The 22243-nt window shown below is 34.0% G+C and overlaps 1 protein-coding gene across 2 annotated transcripts in view; it reads right to left on the minus strand.

The window, feature by feature from the left end:
• The window catches only part of LOC106458883 (FGFR1 oncogene partner 2 homolog), a 23365-nt gene extending 5869 nt beyond the window's left edge, over positions 1-17496 (minus strand). The window contains exons 1-3 of one of the 2 annotated variants that reach the window (XM_013918444.2): positions 17386-17496; positions 11596-11745; positions 5702-5950 (exon numbers count right to left, since the gene is read on the minus strand). In XM_013918444.2, coding sequence (XP_013773898.1) covers positions 5702-5950; positions 11596-11730 — 384 coding nt within the window. In that variant the 5' untranslated portion in view covers positions 11731-11745; positions 17386-17496. Of the gene's footprint in view, positions 1-5701; positions 5951-11595; positions 11746-14545; positions 14594-17385 lie in introns of those variants that run through there. The other variant, XM_022385240.1, reaches the window with a different exon arrangement.
• Positions 17497-22243: the final 4747 nt, after the last annotated feature.

Raw genomic sequence — 22243 nt, forward strand, 5'->3', positions numbered from 1 at the left:
AGAATTATAAAGCTTATATACTAGAAATTGTTGTTAGCCAATACATTTCTGTTAGTGATTACTGGCTAGAAAAAAAAAGACTTAAGAAAAAATTCCCTAACTTTAAGCATATTTTCCCTGACTGTATACATCCTGATCTAGGTTTGGTAATCAAATTAGTGTTGATCTTCCTCTACCACATTGATTGACTATTTTTTAGGACCTCCTCACACATATATCTGTAAAACAATAATCCAATTATTGGCATAAGCCAGTGTTTTTCAAACTGTGGTATTCATACCCTTGTGGGTACACCAAACGAAATGGGAAATATAAAACAAAACAAAGGAAAGAAAACAAAAAATACTCCTTGATTGCCGTACAAATAATAATTACTAAGATGAAATAATATACATATATTTTCATTGTCGGAATTGTGGGGTTACAAGACTTAGTACTAAATTTGAAAAGTGGTACGGCAGCTTCAAGTTTGAAAACCACTGGCAAAAACAAAAACAGGCTGACCATGTTATGTGTCAAGTAACTGTTTGAATTCTATAAATGTGGAGGTAATGTCACATTGCAGTCAGTTTACGAGACAATGGGTAAGAGCAAGGACTTCTTTGACTTTTTAAGAAGCATGATAGAAGATATCACTGAGAAAGAGAATCATTAAGAAAGAGTGTTTCTATTTGATTGACTTTACAGAAACATCTGTTGTCATCCAAGCCTACAAACAATGAATATGTTTGTTGGTAAAAAAACATGCAGCAGGAAACAGCTGCTGGTAATGTAAAAAATTTTTTTGTTAGTCTTGCCTACTAGACTATTATAAACAGTTTTGGGTGGTTGTTAGCTACCAAAAGAGACATCCTCTGAAGCTCGTTGCACTTTATAAGCCTGCTCAGTCATAACATCTACAAATAATTCTGACAACCTTCATTTGAACAAGATTACAATTCTAAACAACCTAAAACTTTCAAAGGACTACATTTTCACCCTCTCCAAAGGCTCTAATTTTGCTATTTCAGGTCAACTTATTGACAAGGTAACTATTGATAATGATTTATATCCTCATCAATGCTTATAAAAGAAATATTTTTCTTCCAGTATAGACATATCTAACTGCAATAATAATAATAATAATGTGAATGAATAACAATTTAATCTTTCTCCAGTAGCTAAACAATTTCTCCAGAACATGTTTTAGTACCAAAAGAGGAACATTAGGAATTACCACGTCAAATACAATCTTTGAACAAACAAATGGTTAGCTATAAATGAACTACTTAGATCTACTTAAGAACCACTAACTAGACATCCTACAAAACAAATAAAAAGATGGTAAAGACATTTAAAATAACTTTAGAAATAAAACTAATATATCCACCTAACTATCAGACAATCTAAAACCATCTCACTCAAAACCCATTGAACTATATGGATTATCCAAAGATCACAAGTCTGACACACTATTAAGATTCATAGTCCACACACAATTTTCCGTTAGCCTCTGTATCTTGGCTGCATGAAAAGCTACTTCACCCTCTTCTTAACAAAATCCTTTCACACGTAAATAGCACCAATGACTTTTTCAACATGTTATGCAAAGATGGTTAAACAAATCAATTTGAACATGATTCTGTTTACTTTCAATGTCATCTCTATGTACCCTTCCATTCCCATAGAACAAAATATGATCTCAGTTATGAATCTTATTAGATTTAATCCTCCCCTTTTTACAACCAATGAATTCCCTATAGAAGTCATCAAAAATTCTCTCAGGTTTGCTCTAAATGACAGTTACTTTAAATTCTGTTTAACCCTCTATAAATAAACCAAAGATATTGCATTGGATACTAAATGCTGCTGTTATTTTGGCTTCTATTTTTATGTATTTCTTTGTATCTTCAGCACTTACTCGGAGAAATTTTGAAGGTAACCTTGAACCACTATATCAACATATGGAATCATGGACTTCCCCCTCTTCTGGACTTCTTTGAATTCTTTAATGACATAGGCCTGTGAATTTAAACTTCATAAAAACTGTTTTGGTTTCAATAATGTATTTTCCATAATTCAGTTATGCAGATTTCAAAAATAATGTTCATTTTTTTCTGTCACGTAAGGATGTTTTACAAATCAAGAAGAAAATAAAACATATTTAGATCAAATTATTATTTAATTTTCCCCAATGAATATTTTTTAATATGTCTGTTAACAAAAGTACAAACAAATTGAAAATGGAAGAACACTGATGTCAAACGAATATGCATCCTCAGTCACCCTGATTTTTTTTGTGAAGTCTACATCTTTTAGTCTCAAAACTAGTGTTGTGGTCTTTTTTTTATGTATTGCATTATGATGGTTTGTAAAAAATCTGTTCATGATGGAGAAAAATGGATATCATTTTTGGATTCAACGTACAGGAATTACTGTAGAATATGTAAAAATTTCAAGACAATAAAAGCATTGCAGGCCTGTGTAATCAACCCTCCAAAACAAAGCTCAGACTTGAACATACTGATAATGTCTGGAAGTCTATACCCTTTCCTGATACTAATAAAAACAACAAATTTATTACCACCATATATTCTAAGCCTTACATTAAGACCAATTATTCTACACTATGACTCACAACATCCACCACCTACTAAATAGGGTTTCATTAACAGTGAACTTGAATTAGAAAAATCTGCAACACCAATTATGATAAAATACAATCCAGGTTGTCATCTAATGGCTATCCCTATAACAAAATTATTAAGACATTTCATAAATTTGATTCACTTAAGTCTTACAACAACAGCCAAGAAAAGAAACCACCTGCTGCATAGGTTATGCTTTCCATTAAAAAACCTTTAACTATCCATCAGGTGATTAAAAGTTCTGGTGTGAATATCCATATCATATAGAAATTGAGAGACAAAACTGAAGGATATATTTACTCAGCTTTTAACAACAACAGTCTATGCAAATCAAAAAAGTCCTTTGCAAAGAACAATGACTTAGAGAAACCCTGCACACTTAAAAACATTGTCTACAAAATATATACACAATTGTTATATTTTGTTTGATTGTTTGTTTTGAATTTCACACAAAGCTACACAAGGGCTATCTGCGCTAGCCGTCCCTAATTTAGCAGTGTAAGACTAGAGGGAAGGCAGCTAGTCATCACCACCCACTGCCAACTCTTGGGCTACTCTTTTACCAACGAATAGTGGGATTGACCGTCACATTATAACGCCCCCACGGCTGAAAGGGCAAACATGTTTGGTGTGACGGGGTTTCAAACCCGCGACCCTCATGCCGGGCCTCAGCTGTTATATACACAGGTAAATCTAGTTGTCCAATACATGAAAGCTTTAAAAAATATTCATGCTACTGTTAATCTTCATAGCAACAAAGCCACCAACATTATATCCTCTCACAAAGCATAATTTCTTGACAGGAAATTGAAGGAACCTTTTCTGATTCAATCTAAATGCCCTTTTATTTTATTTCATTATTTACATTTATTACCATGATCAATGACTCTAACTTGTTTAACAATACCTTATATTGTTGTAGTTTTGTATTATTTTTGGTTGCTATAATTTCAAATCAATTTTGTAACCTGCAACACCAAAAGACCCTTGAAAAAGGCTTAAACCAAAATGTAGGGTAAAATGTAAACAAAAAACATTTCTCTGAAGTTGTCTGTTGTCTTTCTTGAGTATGTCTATAATAGGTATAAACAGGAAAGCATAGTTTCAGTTATTCTTCAAGCATGGACTGCACACAATGATTGACTGAAATGTGGGATGCAATATGTTAATCCTACATGTGTGACATTGAGGAATTGATTTTTTTTTATATGTTGCTAATCACAAAGCTACAAAATGGAGTATCTGTCTGTGCCCACCATGGGTATTGAAACCCAGTTTTTAGCATTACAGGCCAACCTCCATTTCTGTGAAGCTATACATAATAATATTTACTATAATTCTGAATTTACTATACGTATCTTCACAAAATGTGGCAAGCTTTTAGTAAGCAGTACAAGTATGTTGTACACAAAAAATCAAATTTTTTAATAAAGTATTTTTACTAAATATTTATCTGGGAATTTATGAAATTGCTCTCACTAATCTGAGTGCAAGGTGAGTTTAATTTTAAGAATACTTTTTTTCTTCTTATAGTTTTCATATTCCATTTGCATAACCTCTTACAATAAATGTTTTTTTAGTAAAACTTTGTATGTGTTATTTTCTCTACCCTAACACCAACTGTAGTGAAATCAGCAATAAATAATAATATAAAAAGTGGAAACATTAAGAAATAAATCTAAAGTACCTTTTTTTTCTTCTAGAATGACTGCATATTGTAACAGACAGTTACACGCTATTTATTCTTACAAGTAATATTAAAAGACCTTTTCAAATCTAGGTTCATTTTGTTTTATTGCTTTACAGCTGCACTTTGACCTTGTGAAAGTACAAAGAAAGCTATTTAATCGAGGAGGACAGCTTTGTGTAAACAAACAATCGAGTTACCAACAAGTAAACTCAAATCATACAATCATGCCTCGTGATGTACTTGTGCTATCACGAGTAACTTATTAACTTTTGTTTCATTTAAATTTTCTTATCTAACCTAATACATTTCTAATTTTTCATTTTTGTAACTTTAACAATAAATCAAAAACATATTTGTCTTTTGTTCTTGGGACCCCCAATGAAATGTGACCCGACTTTTTTGTAATGATGTTAGTAACGCATAAGTTTGTTTATTTCAATATGCAATTTAGAACATGAAATATTATCATTCACAAAAAATAGAATGTTCTAAAGGTAATATAATTTTAACTGGCTTTCTAACTGAACTATAAATATGTTAAACATTTCATTAGCTGGTCGAGTGGATCTCCAGATTAACAGACAATGAAACTGAGGCCAAGTCAGTCAAAACCTCATGTCAGAATGAACAAACCTTGTGTTAATAATTCTCTCTGATGTTTGTTATTGGATTATTTATAACAAGTAGAAAGAACGATTAATGAATTCTCTATTTTTTTTAAAACATATGATACGATAGAAGGGGCAAGTGGGTTCAACTTTCTTGTTTATATCTCAGTAAAGCAAGAAGCTCAAAGGCTATAAATATACATTATGGTTTAGCAATAGCTGTAAGTCTATAATTTGTAACAAACTTTGATGATCATATTCAGGTAGAAATAAGACTTACAATGGTCAATTTGGAGCAAAGAAGTGTCACATGATTTAGAGAAGTGGAGACTGAGAATAGATTAAAATATTTTCTTTTGAAATTAACAAATTAAAACATTAACATTTAATTTATAAATTACATTTTGATACCAAGTTTATTAGCATGCATCGATAATAAAGTTGTTTAATTTCATTTGGAATATAATTCTATAAAAAAACATAATGACATGCATATTTTGACCTTTACCCATTATACATATAGGGATAACTTCACATTTTACCCTTCTCTGTGTTGACAGTAAAAACATGTAGAAAAGCCACATGACATGCACATTTTAGCTGTTTTTGAATGTTTATGTTTTGTAACAAACTTACAACCTCGGGTACAGTTATAATTTTATAAAAAAAAGAATTACAACTTTGATGTTATACCTAGCTTTACTCAAAATCCTGCTCAACAGCTACTATGACATGTATTCTTATATGTTAATCTCACCAACATATCAAATAAGTACCTGACAGTTATTCTGCTTAATACAGTCTTCTTCATCTTTGCTGGTCTGAGCCAAACGTGCCACTTGTTCTCTGTACTTATTCATGATCAGCTCCAGTGCTGACTGATGTTCTTCCAACATTGAACGCAATTCTCGGTTTTCCTGCTGTAATTCACGGATGTGCCGATTCTCTTGTTGAATATTGAGGATAAGGGCTGAGCGAGGTCGATGGTGAGCAGCAGCATTTAAATCTGCTAGCCCATCACTGTACTGTAAAAAATTGGAAGAAACCACACAGTTTGATTTTCAAAATAAGTTATAATTTTCCTATACTGAAAATGTATTTCCAATAGGTACTTCTCTCTTCTCACAAGGTTAGCTATTCTCGCCCAGTGCTGCCCTCTATATGCAAACTTTTTTTTCTTTATGTATGTCGCAAGCTCTCTGCTCCCTCCCCTATTGGAATCAAATGATTCCAACAGTTCTCTCATGCAAATCATCATGTGTCACTTCTCCACCAGTAGAAGCATGACATACGTGATGCATGTGACTCCCTCTATACGTCTCTACCAAACTATCACTTCGAAGTTTGGCAGAAGACGTAAGAACCGGAGGAAAGTGGGGGAGGAAGGGTGGGAAGTGTGAATGGAGGGAAAGTACCTATCGGAAATACATTTTCAGTATAGAAAAATTATAACTTCTGATACAGTACTTCTCTCCCTCACAAGATTAGCTAGAATCCCACATTGATTAGGTGGAGGGAATGACAGAAGTATCCCCCAAAAGCATCTGAAGGATACCCCTGAGGATCTGATGAGGGAAACCGCACCACTTCTGACAAGGTATACTCTTCGCCCATCCGTGAAGTCTAGTAGATAAGGGTAAAAAAAGAGAGAAGCACATCCAAGTGGAAGAGAACTGAGGCAGGATAGTGATCCTAACCCTGAAATATATATGTAATTAATCCCACACAGTATGAAAGTGGGTAAATCAATGAATGTGCCCTTAGGTGGAGAGTGGCTTGGGCGAGACAGACTGTACTCGGAAAGTCAACTACATTCAAAACCCATGCTGCTGGGAACTGACATCCACGTGAGGGTAGGATGAGGATCATACCACTGTCTTCACCTCAAGTTCAAGAGACAGAAGAGGAATCTAGAACCACTTCAAATCCAGAACATGATACATGTTAATTTTGATAAATATCGATCTGGGAACCCAATGTCTATTAAATATAAATCAACTCCCCAAACAGTGAAACTGACCAGAACTATCCAAAAAGCAAAAACATCCTTGGAATAAGATATATGAGGGATAACAAAAAGGACAGACTGGAACAATTTCCTTTACCTTCACTGTGACCCACAACACAGAAGGACTATAATCGAGGAAGGAATTTACACAACCATAAACATGTGTGAGGACGTATGTTGTTTGGTTCTACTCTAAATCCAAAACCCAGCCACAGGTTACTAACATCCACATGGGAGTATGATGAGGGCTCCCAATCGAATGAGTGAACTGCAATTTGACGTCTTACTCCTTAGTGATTGTATAATGCATAATGGGGATATCATGTCATCTACACCGGCAGAACACCACCACCCTTCTATGCACTAAATGGGAGGAGGGTGCCTCCACGGTCGACCACCTAAACAGCTTGGAACTGGACTGCCATATTCCACTAGAATAAAGGGGTGAGAATACGTTGGAGAGTCCAGAGGAATGTTATCACCTGAGATAGTACAATGAATGACCACAAAACCCTATTTTGAAAAGCAGACCATATTGATTTATTCAATACAAGGCACACAGGGGATGGGAAACTATCCCCTTCTGCTTTACTCATGCAGACAAGTTTATGGAGCAATTACATTGCAAGGTTATTCACCTACAAGTGATCTTGTGAAGCCATGGAAGTTAAAGTGAGAGTCAACATGACTGTACACTGCAGATTTCTGATTGAAAAATACCTGTTCAAGCACCAATCAACACAGAATGGGATCCCTATAAAGAATAAATGAAGCAAGGAGCCCTGAAATGAAAAGAATGTATGAATATAGACTTATCCAGTCAAAGTCGCATCGAAGCGTGAAGAATGGTCACAGATGGAAGACAAAAACCCTACGAAGAATAAACCATGATATGGTGTAAATAATGGGAGATGAACATATCAGGTGTAGTCCACATGCCAAATTGTAGGATTTCCTCCAATAGCCAATGAAGACTAGATGTGAGGGAAAAGGTGGGGTGTCGTATCTGATGAGAAGACACCCTGAACAAAGTCTGGTGGGAAGAAGATGAGGAAGAATATGCCAATTGAATCAAACATCAAACCCAATTGGTGAGGGTAGAAGGGGATCGATCACGAACAGAGGAAGACTGCCAAGGGATAAAGAGTTGGGAATGGGCACCACAGAAGGAAGTCATGAGGGAATTATAGCAATGAAGGGTACGGACTGGACATAGAAGTCTATCTGGATTGGGACAGGGGTAAAGATGAAAAATAGAATGAAGGAAAACAGGCAAAAAAGAGAAGTTATCCTCCCTAGTTGCCAAGGTCTTTAGGAGGAAGGAACAATCCTGATATTGGAGAAGATATGTATAGAGGTAAAGTGTAAGTGAAACGTCAATGACAAACAAATCAAATCTTCGATGTCCACAGGCTAAGAGAAGTCCTTAATATGTTTGAAGGGAAAGGTGAAACATGGAGCATGAGAAAATAGGTTCAAATGAAGGTAAAGTGAGGGAATGGAGGACCACATTAATATCTCAGACTGGAAGACTAGGCCATCTGGGGGGGGGATGATGAATCTGTAAAGAATGCATGAACATGGTAAGGACAGGGGAAGCAAAAACTTAATAGTATTGGGAAAAGGTATGGGATAAGGCAGTCCGATAATCCAAAATCAAAGAGACTGAAGACCCCAGTCAAAAAGCCATGTGAGAAACTAAGCCACCATAGAATTGTCAGAATGAATCATCACCAGACAATGTTTGGCAAAAGGAAGTAAGTGATTCAATGCCAGACTAACCATAAGAAGCTTGAGGAATTGATATGCAAAGACTGCTTGTTGACAGACAAAGGACCTGAAGCCTCTTGTTGACTGACCCATGCACCCCAGCCCTGAAGGGATGCATCCATGAACAGATGTAAATCCGGACGAGAAGAAGGAAGCGGTACAACCACCAAAGCAGATCATCCAACAGAGTATGAGGAAGGGTAATGGGAGCTGCCAAGAAATACCGAGCAAGGTTCCATTGATCATGAAGAGCCCACTGAAGGGACCATATATGTGCATGACCGAGGGGTACCAGTGACATTATTGAAGACCACATTCCTAAAAGCAATAGAACCTTGCAAGCGGAAAATGAGGGAGCTGAAAGGACGTGGCAAGCTAACCCATGGGGGGAGAGGCATGCTAATCCCATCACTTAATTGTTAGGCAAACTGATCAGCGTGTACTCTAATATCTGGGGAGGGGGAAAAACCAAATAGGGATGTGAAGATTGGTCATGTAATATGGAAGGATGCAGTTCACAGAAAATAAAAGCAAGGGATAAAGCATCAGAAATCACAAAAGACCGTAGTAGGCCAAGCTGACTCCTCAGGAGGTGCATGGGAAGGCACATCCAAATCAGAAGGTGGAAATAGGTGATCCAAGTCCTCGTCAGCCTGAACAGGCTCAGCATGTTCGGAAGGAAGTGGAGCGAAGTCCTGAGATAAAAGCTGACCCACGTAAAGTTCAATCTCCCTGCAAATAAACACTGGTAAATCTTCCACTGGGAGGCCTGTGACATACCAGTAGTCGCAGGTGTGACCCCCAAAGTGGTAACATGAACTTTGGAATTCATAATCAAGAAGAATCAACCACAATCGAAATTATTAATAATAATGCAACTGTAATAAACTGGGATTAAATTAAAGTGAGGAAACAGTCTTAATATATTTGGAAGTAAATTAAATGAAAACTACTTTGTGAGTATACTAAAGTTAATATGTAAAACTTGAAACAAACAAAAGAACACATCCAAGCACAAGTGCTGCCAAATAAGAAGTGATAGTTTGGTAGAGGCGTATAGAGGGATTCACATGCATCACGTGAGTACGTCATGCTCCTATTGGTGAAGAAGTGATACATGATGATTTGCAAAGAAAGACATGTTGGAATCATTTGATTCCAATAGGGAGGGGGCAGAAGGCTTGTGGAATGCATAAAGAAAAATGTTCACACATATACAGAGCAGCACTGGACAAAAATAGCTAATCTTGAGAGTGGAGGGAAGTACCGTATCGGAAGAGTACAGATTGCTTTTGTAACTGTCCACAGATAGCACTTTAGAATCTAGTGTGTTTAAAACTATACACAGTTTTACTTTGGGATCAAGTGTGTTTAAAACTAGACACTGTTTTACTTTGGGATCAAGTGTGTTTAAAACTAGACACTGTTTTACTTTAGGATCAAGTGCGTTCAAAACTAGACACTGTTTTACTTTAGAATCAAGTGCGTTCAAAACTAGACACTGTTTTACTTTAGAATCAAGTGTGTTCAAAACTAGACACTGTTTTACTTTAGGATCAAGTGTGTTCAAAACTAGACACGGTTTTACTTTAGGATCAAGTGGTTTTACTTTAGAATCAAGCATATTGAAAATTATACACAGTTTTACAATAGGATCAAGTGAGTTTAAAACTATGCACAGTTTTACTTTAGGATCAAGTGTGTTTAAAACTATAAACAATTTTACTTTAGGATTATAGTTTTAAACACATTTATATAATTTTACTTTAGGATTAAGTGTGTTTAAAACCATACAGTTTTCTTTCCACCTATAGAATACATTTAGTCACATATTAAATGAAAAGCAGGAATTCAGTGAGTAAAAGGTATGGAATTTGTTTTTAAACTTTCTCTCTTAAAAAAAAAACTGCAATAACAAATACAGGGAAAATTGATCTAGCGGGATGCCAAATGAGAAATGCATTTCAAGATTTTTAATTATAAAAATATGTTGCAATTACAAAACTTGTCATAAGTGTATGGAGAAGTACAGCAAAAAAATATACAGAAAGTATTCACAAACTTGACCACATCAATGAAAAAATGGAACCTGTGTGTACTTCAGAATCAGAAGTATCAAAGTGATCAGTTAAGGTTATCAATTATAACTTTTTATGAACAAACCAAATGAATACTAAATAATAAAAAGATACTATACATATATGTAACCCAAACTTGGATTATTGTACATTTCTTCAACTGATAGGGTTATAAAAATCACAATTAGCCAAGAGCTACTGTAGCAAATTAGCTTTACTGAAAAGTACATATACTAAAATATCATGAGAATATCACGTTATTTCGTATTACCACCTAATGTTTTGCAAATGAAAAACTTTCAAAAATACAAATGAACAGTTGTTTTTGATATATATATATTTATTATTAAAGATTGCATCAGAGTTGGATGATTCTCATTGACTCTCAATACTCACTGAACTACATTTACAGCAACATACCATATTTTTTTTATTTTAATACTTGAGAAACTCCACAGCAGTCTAGAGCTTTAATATGTAGTGCAACTGGTAATTTAAGTGCATCAACCTTTTTCTGAGAGATAAAATAAATACACCTACAGCATAGTAAAATCAGAAAATACATATAAATGACTAAAATCAGTGGTCAACATTTCTGCCAAATGGCCTTTTTGACTAAACGACTTCCAATAGTCAAGAAGAAGACCATCTTTTTCTCTTTTCTTTACAGCAATTTTACCAATTTCTTTATATGTAATTCCACTATTTAATTTATTCAAGTATATCTACTACAATATCTGTGTAATTGTGCTATTTATTACTTCCATGTGATGCAGTTAGGTAACTTTCATAACGTGCAAGTAAAATACCAAACCTGTTTCATTGATTCTATATGCTTGCTTAAAGTCTCAGTTTGACCAATCAGACTATCAGCCGAATTATCATGCTCACGTAGACGAGTAACAAGTCGTTTAGCATCCCCAAGAATTTGCTGTACTGTCACAGACATGATTTACCAAGAAACCTGAAATAATAAGTGATCAATAAACTTGTTTTCTATATTAACATAACAAATATTATTGAAGGAAAAAAAAACAGCAAACTTAAGTATATATGTATAAATTTTCTTTAAACCAAGTTAATATTGAAGGGCCGGTGTTCCCCAATACTATTTCAACCTGATTAATGAACCACAGCAAAATATAAAGTCGATGTTACAAATTTTTTATCTTACTACAAACAGGTTTAGAAAACAACAATAAGCTTCATAAATATCTTTTCGTGACAATTTGACAGTAAATGTGGACCTTTGATAATTTTTCCTGTGATATGAAGTGATATTAGCATTCATTATTTCAACGTGTCTAATTTATTCAACTTAAGGCAGCACTGACCACACCCCCAATATTTCAAAAATCACATTTTTTTTAATTTAGTTTCTTAGTGTCTTAAAATCTTCACTAAATAACCATTAGTAAGTGATTAAAAATAAAAGTCTAGTTTGTTTTCATTCCATTTCACCATCAAAGCCAATATCAGCATGAAATTTATCATACTTGTTGATATTACACTCTTCCATAGCTTAAATTTCTTTAAAATTCAAAAATCTTTACCAGTTGTCTTGTTACGAGTCTAATTACCACTAATGAAGGAAACAATTAAAACTGATTGCCCATAGCTCGTTAATGTTACAGAAAAGCTATGAGGATGTTCACAAAGAGCATGTGTACCAATTATCATGGTTTTATCATTCCTAACTAAAGTTATGATGTTAAAACAGTTTATGTTATGTATTTCTTTATCCCTGCCACATTAATTACACATATAAAATATATGACTGTAAGTGTACTTTCAGGGATTGTGACATCATCCTTTTTGTTTTGTGCTCAACTTGAAGGTCATAAGAAGCGTTTAACAGTGTTTCCTCAGCATGCAAGTTTGCCCAGTTTTAAGGGTCAGTGTTACCTTAAAACTTAGATTTTTGTATATGATATGAATTATGAACAAGAACACAAAAGTTTCTCCCACTGGACTCCTTGCCAAAGTGCTTTTTATTTTACTCAATATTGTTTCACGTGTAAAAAAAGAAAGTCCCAGACAACTCAAAAGGTTTTATTCACTATATCACAGTTAAAAATAATTTCTTGCATTCTGCAACTTAATGCACATATTTATCTAAATAATATGTGATGATAATTTCCTGAAAGCAAAATACTCCAGTCCTCTGTAAAAAGTTACAGGCAAAAGAAAAATGCCTATTGCGCTTAGTGTTACCTGTGTAAAACATATAAAAGACCTAACCTGAAAAATAACGAGTAAACCTTGCAATTATTATGAATAAATAGCTTGCCTTAGTGCTTTAAGGACAATGATCACCGGAAACTCCTGCTATGTCTACATTTCCAATCACATCTGGATAAATTTGAATGTTTGGAACTGATGAAAACTGTAAATGAGATTCTGGAACCTAGTTGCAGAAATTTTGAGTTCAGACAAAGGGAGGTTAACATCACGTTGTGTAAAACTTTGGTAACTTCTTAATTAATTTATTGCTGTTGGTAAGCTAATGAATACATTGTCAGGAAATTTAATGAATTACTTAAGAGCAACAATTATATTAATTGGCATCATTAATCAAAATTATAGTTTCCAATTATTACTGTCTTCGATTATTCCAACTATCCAAATAATGTAAATATTGCTGTTGTGTTTCATATTAATCACGAAGCTATACAAGTTTGTGTTTTTTTGTGATTTGGGGGGGGGGGGGGGGGGGGCGTCATGATCTGAAGGTCTCGAATTTGACTCCCATCACCACCAAACTTACTCAGCCTGTCTTTGTTGAGGCAAAGCTATTAAAGGTATCTGCCACTGTCACTAATTTTGAACTGCTGACAAAAGGGAAGGCCATTAATTGGCTGTCAGCACCTGCCACCAACTTTTTTTCTTCAATTGCAACTGTCTAGTATAAACCTCTGTTAAATTTTTTCTTTTTTGTTCTACATACCATGGTTTGAGGAACAATGTACTAAGTGATTAATGGGGCCCTCGATTAATCAATTAATAAATATCACTAAATGCCCATCTTCTTGTATGGGAACATTTGATAAAGTGCCTTTAAGTTTGAAGTTTGATTAGAAGTTCCCAGAAATAGTTTTAGAAAAGTTTTTTTATTTCACTAATTTGTTGGAGTTTTTGAGAAGGCTTTTACTTGTCTGAATGAGGGTATTCTTCATGATGTTGTGTGTCTATACTTTCATAAGATTTCCATCATTACATTATTATTATTGTGGACTAACATTTGATACAAAGTTAAATTAGTAGGTTGTATCCTTGGAGAATTTGAAAAACTCAAACATCATGCAATTTGACAATATAAAAGAGCATCTTAATGACTACTGAAATGGTTATAACCCAGCTGCCATGAGTCCTGGTACTGAGTGAAAAGGCTCACTTGCACCGGATATGGCAGATTCATTGTGATAGATGTATCGTTATGCATTCTTCTATACTTCACTCTTAAATTTAGATCTTTTAATAATAAATGGCCAAAAATAAACACTCAACTCTAAAGGAGGCCTCCCTAAATTAATCTTCCTACTTGAGATCTAAAAAATGTTTTTCAAGAGGTACTAGAACAGTAGTTCCCAACCTTTTCACACCAAGGACACTTTTTATTTTTTTCCTCACGAATCCCATGTTTTTTAGATTCCATCTACCCAACAAACTGTTTTTATTAACTCATTTTCCCATTTCTCACAAACAAATAAAAGACATAAATAATGGAGTGTGCAATTAAAAAACAGCAGTATTAAAAAACTTACTTGTTTAATGAGATTGTATTACCTTCTCAGACACCAGGTTGGGAACTACTGTACAAGAAGTATATATACTTTTTCAAGAACTTCTCAACATTCAGCAAAATACTTAGATTTTAACTTTTATTAGTCATCACACTAAAATTTTTCTTACTCTCTACAGCAGATATTTTTCCCACATAAATAAAAAATAATATACATTTACTTTTTTTTTTCATAAAAGTCTTGCAAAAGGTTTTTGGCAAATTTTCCAACATAAAAACGTAAACTGAATTATATGACTTTTTTAAAGAAAAATTTAATCAACTCATTATTATGTTTTTTAAACCAAAACTGGATTCTATTTAGTAAGTTTTTATTAAGCTTTATGCAATTTTGCTAAGTAATTCTGTTGTAAGAAGGAAGAATTCAAGGGATATCCACCCCAGGAAAGGGTTAACATAGAAAGCCTTGGACAGTCTTACTTAGTAGGTTAATATATGGAAAATGAGTAAAGTGAGACATTTAAAGAATCATACAACATTAAAAATACTCCCTTTTTTACAATTACAAGTTTTTAAAAATATTTTTTATTAGATATATTATTTTATTACAAGCTGTAACTTGTAATAAAATATTCCTCATTAATAACGAAACTTTTTATTAAAAAGCTCCATGTTCTATATCTAGTCAATTTAAAGTAGATTGAATTTCATTATCATACTTCATTTTCAACTTTATATTGCCAATTACAGTAGTAACTATTTTTGGCTATAAACTGTAATTCATAAAAAATTAAACTCGCAAACTAATAAACATTTATCAGCAAACTGACCTTTTCAAATAGTATAAGCTCAGGCTAGGTAACAACATTCTTGGTCAAAATAGTTATATCTAGATATACTTTTTGTCTGTGTTCTTGGAATATGATAAACTTAACAACAATATTCAATAAATAAGTAGTCATCAACAGAATATTTTGCTGTCACGATTATAAACTCTAGGTAAGCACAACGATGAGTAGTTAGTTACCCAAAACGATGCTTATTTATTTAAATTATTATAATTTCCAACATTGTCTATTTTCAATGCATTATTTTATATATCCCTACGGTACAAAGTATACTATAAGTATTGGTAGCCTTTCTCTCTCTAGCATTGGTAGTATGAAACAATCTTGCTTGTTTATATTCAGAGCAAATTTCCAGATGGTTAAAAATTTTGTAGGCTATCTATGTTTGAATGGATAGCGATATCATAAAGACTGGCTACCTGTACACATAATTCATGCATATAAACAAACAAAAAATGCCAAAAATGAGTATAGTAAATTGGAGAAAAAAACTGTCAATGTTTCACAATCAGGAATTTCTCATGGGACTGATGAATGGACGAAGAAAAACATAAAAATTATATTAAACAGTTGCGTGTGCTCCCCATGCATAGAATCTAAATAAATTATTGTTTTCATATTTTAATCACCCCAAACAAAATCCAGCGACATGCCTTCACATTAGCTGGGATGAGACGAAGGTCAAAATGAATGAAATTGTTTCTGCTCATTTCAGAAAACCCATAGGTTTTTTTGTTTGTGTTCAAACCACTGCATGAAATTGGCAAAATGTTGATTACATTCAGTTGAATCGGACACAACTGTAAGAAAAGCATCAATCACAATATCAGTTACCCACTCTTCTGGTCACAATGAATCTAAATCTTCAATGAAAACATCAATTTCACCAACTCATGTCAAAGATTGACAATGGTCGCCATTTATGGTTGGGAATTCCAAATCTTGGGGGAAACCTTTTTTATTTAAATGCATTTCAAATATTTTTGGTGTAGAAGTCAGCCTTGGTTGAATTATTCCTTGGTAAAAACTGCTTGGTGTTCTACCCTTCAGAATTACCTGAAAGTGTGTTAAGTTCAGTGGGCATCAGCTTCAGTTTGTGATTTTATTTTATTTTTTGGTCTTTTGCTTCTATGTGTATATATGACTTAGGATCATCTACAATCTCTTCATGATCTGACAACCGAGTTATGAGACTAGCTTCTATTGAACCTGATGCTGTACTCACAATGTATCTTGTCCTTCACATGTGGCCTCTTTCTACTGGCTCTGTTTCTTTTCCACCATTTTCTTTTCAGTTGTCTTAAATTTTAGTGTTTTAAAAACATGTTTCATGTTTCCCTCTGGACATTTGAGCTGCTACTGTGTAATAACAGGATCTTGTTGATGAGCACATACACTTTTCTACTGGATATAATTGTACACTATGAAATTCATTGGAAAGTCCTTGTACAGTCAAGTAAAATACTTTAGTTGACTCTGAAGAATGATAAGTCAATTTTTTTATAATCCATTAGGCAAGTCCTTCTCATATTTTTAATTTTATAGCACGTTTATCATTCAGTGTTTCTTCTTCAGCATTGTAAGTTAAAAAACTTATTTGCACAATAGCAACAATATTATCAGGGCTAACACAATCACATGGGAAAACAACTTCAACTGATCTTCACACTTCCTTAGATGTAAACTACCAGTGCTACACAATCCACGCAAAATCTCACAGTGGTAATACACAGACAGGAAATAATCACTTAACAGTAGTTCTTCCAGCCTTAATTCTTTGTGCTCAGTCATTCTTTTCAGGACACTGTGGTGTCGAACGTTTCTGCACAGTTTGTTGTAAATCCTGATGTAGGAGAGTACAAACCATGTTCTTCTAAAACCCATCGACAAGAATGTGCTGGGAGGGTATTTTCTAAAAGTGCTTCAAAATAATCAATAAATGCAAAACTCCACTTAAATTTTAAATTTAGAATACAGTGCCCTGGTACTAGTATAATTTAGAAAATAGTTTTACCTAATGCCCTTGAATTTGAAAGTTGAACTTGAAGTTATACGATCAATTTGAAGGAAAAAAACACGATGAACGAGTAAAGATGCCTAAACTAAAGACATATAGACCGAGTTGAGTGTGGCTTGCTTGTTTCGCCGTCTGTTATTGAATTTGAACACTATTTATTAGGTGCCAATGAATATAAAGATGTAGGCTTAGCTGTTCTTCTATTTGTGGAACTTTTGCAGAAGTACGTAAGTCAAGATTTCGCTGTTTTGTCAAGTAATGTTGTAGGCTTCTTTTAATTAAGTTTTGACTAAAGTTCAATGAAAAACAAATATGAAAAAATTTACTACGCTGCACAAATCCTCTGGTACTAAATGCTCAGCAGTAGCCATTTGTGTGAGGTAACAATTTCAATTTTGATTATCATTTATTTTATCGTTTAGGTATTTTTCATTCTATCGTTTGGTTCAACTATGTTTTTAGTTGTTTTAAACGAATAATTTGGATATATAATATACAACATGAAGTTACCCTAGTGGTTACGTAAGGATATTGAATTCATTATTGTTCATGTAAAACAAACGTTAAGTTGTTAGTCATGTAATTATTGTTACGACACCGGAAGTCACGCGACGCTGGGAGTTTATTCTTTCTTGATACAAACTTTGTAATACATTTAACAACTTTTATGACACACTTTACTTACAGTGCCTACTGTTCGCTTGGCTCAATTATTATCAGCCACTGGTCGTTTTTCGTTTTTCATGGCAGTTATTTAGATTTAAAAATAATTATTTCCGAAGAAATAATTACTAATCTGGGGTGTTCGAAGATTAAGCAATCCTCCCTCACTCCGATCGTGGTATAGGAATATGGGCTTAACTTGAGAAAATTGGAAATTAATGCAGAGGAGGTATGCAATTTTGAAAAAGTAAACGAGAGAGTAACTGTAGACAATACTAAAAAAAGAGGGCATCTAGATCACACTCGAGCTGGCAGGAAAATTCATGATCCTTCGAGAAACTCCAGCACGCATTCTCCCAGGATCGCGTGACTTCCGCTGTCGTAACAATATCATCCAGCATTATAAGTCGATTAACACCTGCTTGCTTATAACAGTACTGGAAAAGTATTTCTATTTGTCCTATGTGTGTTCTTTTAAATGAATGGGGGAGTGATCTAGTCGTAGATTCAATGTATTCCTTACCACAACCGAGACAAATAAAAGATACATACTACAAATAATGTTTTGGGTGGAGATGAAAAAGATCTTTAACTTAAATATTGATTTGAAAATACATTTAAATTGGACTAGTAGATATGTTTTCCCAATAAAATATTTGTTTTGATTTTTCCCTTTTGTTTTTAGAATATTTTCACAAAGCTACAAAAAGAGCTGTCTGTACATAATTGTCTCTAATGGAATACATCTTATTAACAGCGCCCACCACCAATTTTTTACTCTTACACGACTGACTAGTGGAATTTGGTCATAATTCTTATAGGACCAAAAAAGTGGCAATGGGACGTGAACAATAAATATTTGGATTCACAGTTTGTGCACACTACCCACTTGGGCAAAGTGGCCCATTGTGATATTCTCATATAACTGATTTCCCTATAAGTATAAGATAGACGGACCCACAATAGCAGCAGATTAGCTCACGAATATTGAGGATGTTTATAAGAAAATAACTGACTGAGTGTTTCTCGAGTAGAATAAGGAGACTAGACGATTTTATTTCTAAAATGACTAAATATCTTTAGTGTGCTGATAAATTAGAATCACTGATACAGCTCGTACACTCTTACATATGATAGGACAGCCCTCTTCTACTAGGTAGTTGATACTTTTGATATATATCGGTCTTCTTCCTCTCATGATCGATGTCTACAAAGCCAAACACTCAAATCTTCAAAGTAGTATATCTTCTTCATTTATTGTCTAGTGTAATTCTGAGCTAAGAAAGCTCACTCGAATCTAGAATGTAAAATCGCTTTTTTTGTCCAGTGAACAGTATCACCTCGTAATCTATGTTCCCTGATAGCATCAGTTGTCTGTCAATTATAACCATTGTCATAAGTGGCGAGTGAATGATATTTCAGTGCTAACCCCTTCAAACCACATTCTATATAGAATATTGAAACATCCTTGAGGAAGATGGAAAGCCACCTACTAAGGAACAAACGCCAATGCAATTAGAATGAAGCAAAGTACACGACGTTCCATAGCATGTGTTGCCACCAAGACAGCGCGGAAATTAAGTAACTAAAAATTAATATTTTTATACCACTATAACAACGTAGAAGTCACATATCACACCATTATTTAATATTTTTATAGATTGTTACTCAAAACACAGAAGTAGAATTATCAACAATTTTGCCCCCCTGTGGCACAGCGTTATGTCTGTACTAGAATCTGGGTTTCGATACCCGTGGTGTACAGAGCAAAGATAGTCCATTATGTAGCTTTGTGCTTAATTACAAAGAAACAACAATTTCTTTTGTACAACGAATTGTGGAATTGTAGGAATGGAAATTTTACTCAAACTTTTTGCCCTTTTGTTGTTGGAATCACAACTTATTAATTTCTATTCCATTAAAATTTTGGTAAGTAGCCATACAGACGCTAAATGTTATATTTAGTTTGAAGTGGTCTTTTAGTGAGTGGAAAACGTTACCTCAATGAAAATGAATTGTCTTCTGTCCCTTATTTATTTTTCTATTTATATTTATATTTTATGTGTTATACAGCTTTGCTGAAATAAATTCCAACATTTATTCTTTATGTGCAGCAAATGCTACAGTAGTGGGTAAGTTAACTACAAGTATCTAAGGGTATTAGCAAAATTAAAACAAATTTTAGAGGCGTGATAAAAGCTAATAAATTAAGATTTAGAGATAAAACTGATATAAAGCAATATCATCAATTAAAATCTCCAAAGACATGAAACAAACATAATAAAGCTATTTCAACAAGATGTAGAAAATATTCACATTCACAATATTAAATGATATTGATGTTTTAATCGCTAACATTTGTCCTTCTATAAGAGTAAATGTAAAAAATCATTTGGTATGGAAGCATACTCTGTGTTTCATACCCCTTTGCAATTTGCAGGTGACAAGTTTGAATCCCATCTCTGAATACACTTGCCCTTTCAGCCGTGGTGGCATTAATTAAAATGTGATGTTCAATCCCACTTTACGTCAGTAAAAGAGTACCTCAAGAGTTGTTGCTGGGTGGTATTGACTGGCTGCCTTCTCTCTAGTCTATCACTTCTAAATTAGGAAAGGCTAGCGCACATTCCCTTGAGTAGAAATTCAACAAAGAAACAACTTACATTCCTTGTTAATATATACGAGGCCCGGCATGGCCAGTGGTTAGGGTGCTCGACTCGCAATCTGCGGGTCATGGGTTCGAATCCCCTTCACATCAAACATGCTCGCCCTTTCAGTCATGGGGGCATTAAAATGTAACGGTCAATCCCACTATTCGTTGGTAAAATTCGTTGGCTCAAGAGTTGGCGGTGGGTGATGATGACTAGCTGCCTTCCCTCTAGTCTTATGCTGCTCAATTAGGGATGGCTAGTGCAGATAACCCTCGTGTAGCTTTGCGCGAAATCCATAACAAACAAACACACAAACAATATATTCGATTTTCAAACTTTCTGTGCATGTTGAGCATGTGTTTATAATGTGAAATGCGGTTAAAATCGGTTCTTATTAATCACAGAACTAGATCATTTAACTGGGGTAGCACGTGTAATTTCTCGGGGGAAAGATTGCTGTAACATTGAGCATAGTGTATAGAAATTATTAGTTATATTTTCAATTGGTAAATCATGTGATGGCCCAGAGATATAACATCCCTTGTTTTGTATTAAGAGTGGTGGTAAACAAGCATATTATGTGTTTTCCATAATCTATTATCAATATAAGATTTTTTTTAACTTTTATTTTATTTTGTTTTTATACAGTTTTACTATAAATACGTGGTCGAAAAACCGTTGAGACGTTTCATTCTAGTTGCCTTAGTTTCTTTGTTGTGTTCTAGCAGATAGCATCTACTTTGCAAATGGAGAATATTGCCGTGATTTCACAAATTGTGTAGGATAAATCATCAACATGTCCTTCATTTGCCGAGTACATTATATCTAGAGGTTACAGCCTTTGTATGTTGTAAGTAAACAAGCTGTCATATGGTGGCACGTGTCGCTTATGGGTAAAACTGAAGTTTTTTATTTGGTGTGGAGCATTGGGTTTTTCAGAATATAGCGAGTCTACTCTGTTCACAAAATGAGATGACTGCCTGAAAGACGTTTTGCAAGATTGATTGATTCAATAATCTGGTAGGAAGGTAACTAACTGTCCAATATGACAGCTTGTTTACTTACAACATACAAAGGCTGTAACCTCTAGAAAAATATATTGTTTTACGCTTTGCTCCACGTGTCCAGTCTATGTATTTTCGTAGCTTAAACTCGATAATTTAGTTCAATTAAGATTTACTTTGTAATTATCCTACATAAATCTTCCATTATAAAGTGCAACCATCTGATACTTGTGTGAAAATCAATTTACCCTGAGAATACCACAAAGTGACCATCAGTCACTTGAGTAGTATCCGAGTTTTAAGAATAATGGAATTGTTGTTTTTCCTACATAATGGCATGTTTTCTCAGTTTGGAACAAAATAACTGATAAAGACATTGACTCAAGTATTGGAAATACTAATTTACTTTAAAATGCACCGCAGTAAAGGTGCAACTTGTAACGAATTTGTTAATATACATTTATTTTAATATCAAAGTTTGTTTAGATTAAGTTTATATTTTAAAATATGCATAGCTTATACTGTTAAATATGTATT

This window comes from Limulus polyphemus, unplaced genomic scaffold, assembly GCF_000517525.1.
Source record: "Limulus polyphemus unplaced genomic scaffold, Limulus_polyphemus-2.1.2 Scaffold527, whole genome shotgun sequence".
In the NCBI taxonomy this organism is placed as follows: domain Eukaryota; kingdom Metazoa; phylum Arthropoda; class Merostomata; order Xiphosura; family Limulidae; genus Limulus; species Limulus polyphemus.